General features: G+C 49.6%; 1 protein-coding gene across 1 annotated transcript in view; it reads right to left on the bottom strand.

The window, feature by feature from the left end:
* Nucleotides 1–129: 129 nt before the first annotated feature.
* LOC104855698 (very-long-chain 3-oxoacyl-CoA reductase-B) overlaps nt 130–3,683 on the bottom strand; it is a 5,181-nt gene continuing 1,627 nt past the window's right edge. The window contains exons 3-6 of the mRNA XM_010614639.1: nt 1,040–1,084; nt 844–878; nt 441–522; nt 130–294 (exon numbers count right to left, since the gene is read on the bottom strand). Coding sequence (XP_010612941.1) covers nt 145–294; nt 441–522; nt 844–878; nt 1,040–1,084 — 312 coding nt within the window. The 3' untranslated portion in view covers nt 130–144. The remainder of the gene's footprint in view (nt 295–440; nt 523–843; nt 879–1,039; nt 1,085–3,683) is intronic.

Genomic DNA, 3,683 nt, shown 5'->3' with positions numbered 1-3,683 from the left:
CCTAGGCCCCGCCCCCAGGTGACGACCTGAGGGGGGGGAGCCACACCAGGCCTAGGCCCCGCCCCTAAAGCCCCACCTGTCCCCGCCTAAGGTGAGACCACAACCCCGTGACAACACCCGGTGGCTCTCCGCTAAGCCACCCATCTAGTACCCTCTTCCTCCCTCTCCTCCAGGGCCGCTACCCCAGCCACATCCCCCTGAGCCTCCGCCCCACCCCCAGTCGGGCACCTGGATGGTGACACCTTGAGCGGAGTACTCTGCCGACACCGACTCTGAGAAGCACTGCACAAAGGCCTGCGAAGGAAGGAGAGAAGGCCCCAGGGCTGAGGGCCTGAGCCCTGGCCTGGTCCTTCTGTCCCGCTTTGTCCCCGCTCCCTATTCAGCACTTTTCCACCACAAGCTCCCTGCCCGGGCCGCCCCCGGAGTCCGGGTCCCGGTACCTTAGTGGCTGAGTATAAGGTATGAAATGGAAAGCTCCTGTAGCCGGCCACAGAGGACATGTTGATGATGACACCTCTGCCCCTGGTGGAGGAAACCATGTCGGAAGGTGGGCTTTGCCCGGGGGGGAACAGGGTGGTGGTCCTCACCCTGGGCTGGAGCCCTAATCTGAAAGGGCTGCGGAGGGGGTACTGGGCCTGGCATGGCGGTGCATGCCCATAATCCCAGCACCCCTGAGGCTGAGTCAGGAGGGTCAAGAGTCGGAGGTCAGTTTAGGCTGACAAAAACAAACCAAAACAAAGCAAAACAAAAAAAGACTTGGAAGCGGCAGGGAGGGGGCTGGAGAAAGGAGGGAGCCTGCAGGCTGGGGGCGCCAATGACAGAGAGTGGCTGAGCGGCTCTTACCTGTTGACCATCTGGGGCAGGATGAGCCGGGTCATCTGCAGGCGGAGGAGGAGCCTGTGTTCCCGGCTGGTCTCCTCCAGGCGCTCTCCCTGCCCCCTCGGGGGCTGTCCCGGCCACCCGCACCCCGCAGGAGGGGGATGCTCCGGGTGGTCACAGCCAGGCTGCCCCTGGACCCCGCCCACTCCGCACGACTGACCTGCGTCACCGACATCAAGTTGCAGTTGATGATATCCAAGATGTTCTGGGGATGAAAACAGAACCGACCACTCCCTCCCTCCCCGGCACTGTCACGCCATCCACATCTTATTTCCTGGCATAATTCTTTTCTTATTTTTTGAAATTCACCCATTGTGTAACAAACAGTTCCCACTAGAATTTAAAGCACCCATCCTCTACCCATCGCCTCCACTTGTAGGAACACACTCTACTCTAAGATTCTCGCACACAAGATGCTCAAAGCTCTTTGTTGCAGGCTGGCGAAGTGCTTTGTGCTGGTAATCCCAGCGACTTGGGAGGCTGAGGCAGGAGGATCACAAGTTCGAAGCCAGCCTGGGCAACATAGTAGTTTAAGCAAAATCCTGCCTTAAAATAAAAAGGGCTGGAGAGGGCCAGGGATTTAGCTCAATGGTTCCAGCACTGCCTTGCAAGAGCAAGGACCCAAGTTCGATCGCAGTACCAAAAAAAAAAAAAAGAAAGAAAGAAAGAAACAAAAAAATAAAAAACAAAAGGGCTGGAGATGCAGCTTGGTGGTAGAGGGTGCCTGGGTTCAATCTCCAGTACGGGGGTGGGGAGTATAACATACACACACCAAAGTGCACACACCTTTAGTATAAAAAAATGAACACAAGCCAGGCATGGTGGTAATATTCCTGTAATCCCAGGATTCAGGAGGCTGAGGCAGAAGGATTCCCACTAGTTCAAGCCCAACCTGGGCTACATAGTGAGCCTCTGTCTCAGGAAAAAAAAAAAAAGAAGAAGAAAAGAAAACTTCAAAATTAATCTTTCACCTCTATGAAGAAATGAAATATTGACCACGTACCAGGTCTGTACCCTCTTGCAGTCGGCACGCTGCCCCTGCCTCAGGTGACCACTGTCCTGACTCTAACTAAGCATTCACCAGGCCTGAGCTTAGGTAAGTGGGATGCTGGAGTCCACAGCTTTTCATCAAAGGCTTCAGGGCTTAGTGTTTGTGAGACTTGTCCCCTGGGGGTGATAGAGGTCATCTGCGTTCCCTGCGAGAATCCTGGGCTGTTGGAGGACACCACTCTCTTGCACAACACAAGGGAAAGGAAAGGCAAGGATCACTTGTAGCCTAATCCACTGTGTGTGTGTGTGTTACTGGAGATTCGATCCAGGGCCTTCTCACCGAACTGCATCCTCAGCTCTTTTTTATTTTTAAATTTTTAAACTTTGAAACAAGGTCTCACTATGTCACCAAGTTGCCCAGGCTGGGCTTCACTTGCAATCCTCCTGCCTCAGCCTCCCAGAGTGCTGGAATTTACAGGCATGGGCCACCTCACCCAGACAAAATTTAAAATTTTGGCCAGGCGTAGTGGTGAACATCTATTATCCCAGCCCCCAGGATGCTGAAGCAGGAGGATTACCTAGAATTCAAGACCAGCCTGGGCTACATAGCAAGACCCTGTCTCAAAAATAAATAAATAAATAAATAAATAATTTAAAACTCATACATTAAAGATACAACATATATGATAAGAAATGAATTTCTAGAACTGTCTCCTATAACTCTCAAACCACCAATGAGTCATAGAAGAAATCGTAGGGAAATTAGAAAACACTTAGAGAAACCACAAAAATAAACTACAATGAACACACCACAGAGCAGCACTTACGAGATGCAGAAAAAGCCATGCAAAGGAGGAACTGCAGGGCTGTAAGTGCCACATTCCACAAGAAGAAAAGGCTAAAATCAACAGCTCCACAACTAGTGGAAGTAGAAAGACAAACTAAGTCCAAAGCTAATACAAGATCACAAAAATAAAACAGAGACTAACGAAATAATGGAGACAGTCTACAAAACAGAACAAAAAAAACTTGGTTATTTGACCCCCCCCCAAAAAAAAGACTGAAATTACAAAAGTCAGAAATGAACATCAGGTATGACGGTGCACACCTGTAGTCCCAGCACTTGAGAGGCTGAGGCAGGAGGATCACCACGAGTTTGAGGTAAGCCTGGGCTACATAGTGAGACCTTGTGGGGCACACCTATAATCCCAGCATTTGGTAGACTGAAGCAGGAGGAGTGCTGTGAGTTCCAGGCTGGCCTGACGATCTACATACTGAGATTGTCTAAAAACAAAAAGACTATTACTACTGATTCTGCGGAGATAAAAAATAATTATAAGAGAATTACTGTGAACAATCAGACTCCAATAAATTTGAGAGGAAATGAACAAATTCCCAGAAACACAATCCCTACCCAGACTCAATCATGAAGAGAGAGAAAATCTAAAGAGGCAAGCAGTTTGAATCAGTCATTCAAAACCTCCCAACCAGTGTGGGTGGTGCAGGCCTGTCATCCCCAGACTCCAGAGGCTGAGACAGGAGGATTGCTTCAAGTTTAAGGCCAGCCTGGACTACACAGCGAGACCCTGTCTCAAAACAAAACCCTCCCTACAAGGAAAATCCACGGACCACACAGCTTCACTGGTGAACTGTACCAAACATTTAAAGTAATAAGAATCCTCAAACTCCCCTAAAAAATTAAGAAAGAGGGAACAGGGCCAGGGATTTAGCTCTGTGGCTCCATGACTCCCTTGTAAGTTCAAGGTCCTGAGTTAAATCCCCGGTACCAAAAAAAAAAAAAAAAAAAAAAAAAA

This window comes from Fukomys damarensis, unplaced genomic scaffold (assembly GCF_012274545.1).
Source record: "Fukomys damarensis isolate Sample0158 unplaced genomic scaffold, DMR_v1.0_HiC HiC_scaffold_19, whole genome shotgun sequence".
Taxonomy (NCBI): domain Eukaryota; kingdom Metazoa; phylum Chordata; class Mammalia; order Rodentia; family Bathyergidae; genus Fukomys; species Fukomys damarensis.
This window is presented reverse-complemented; position numbering and strand designations above follow the sequence as displayed.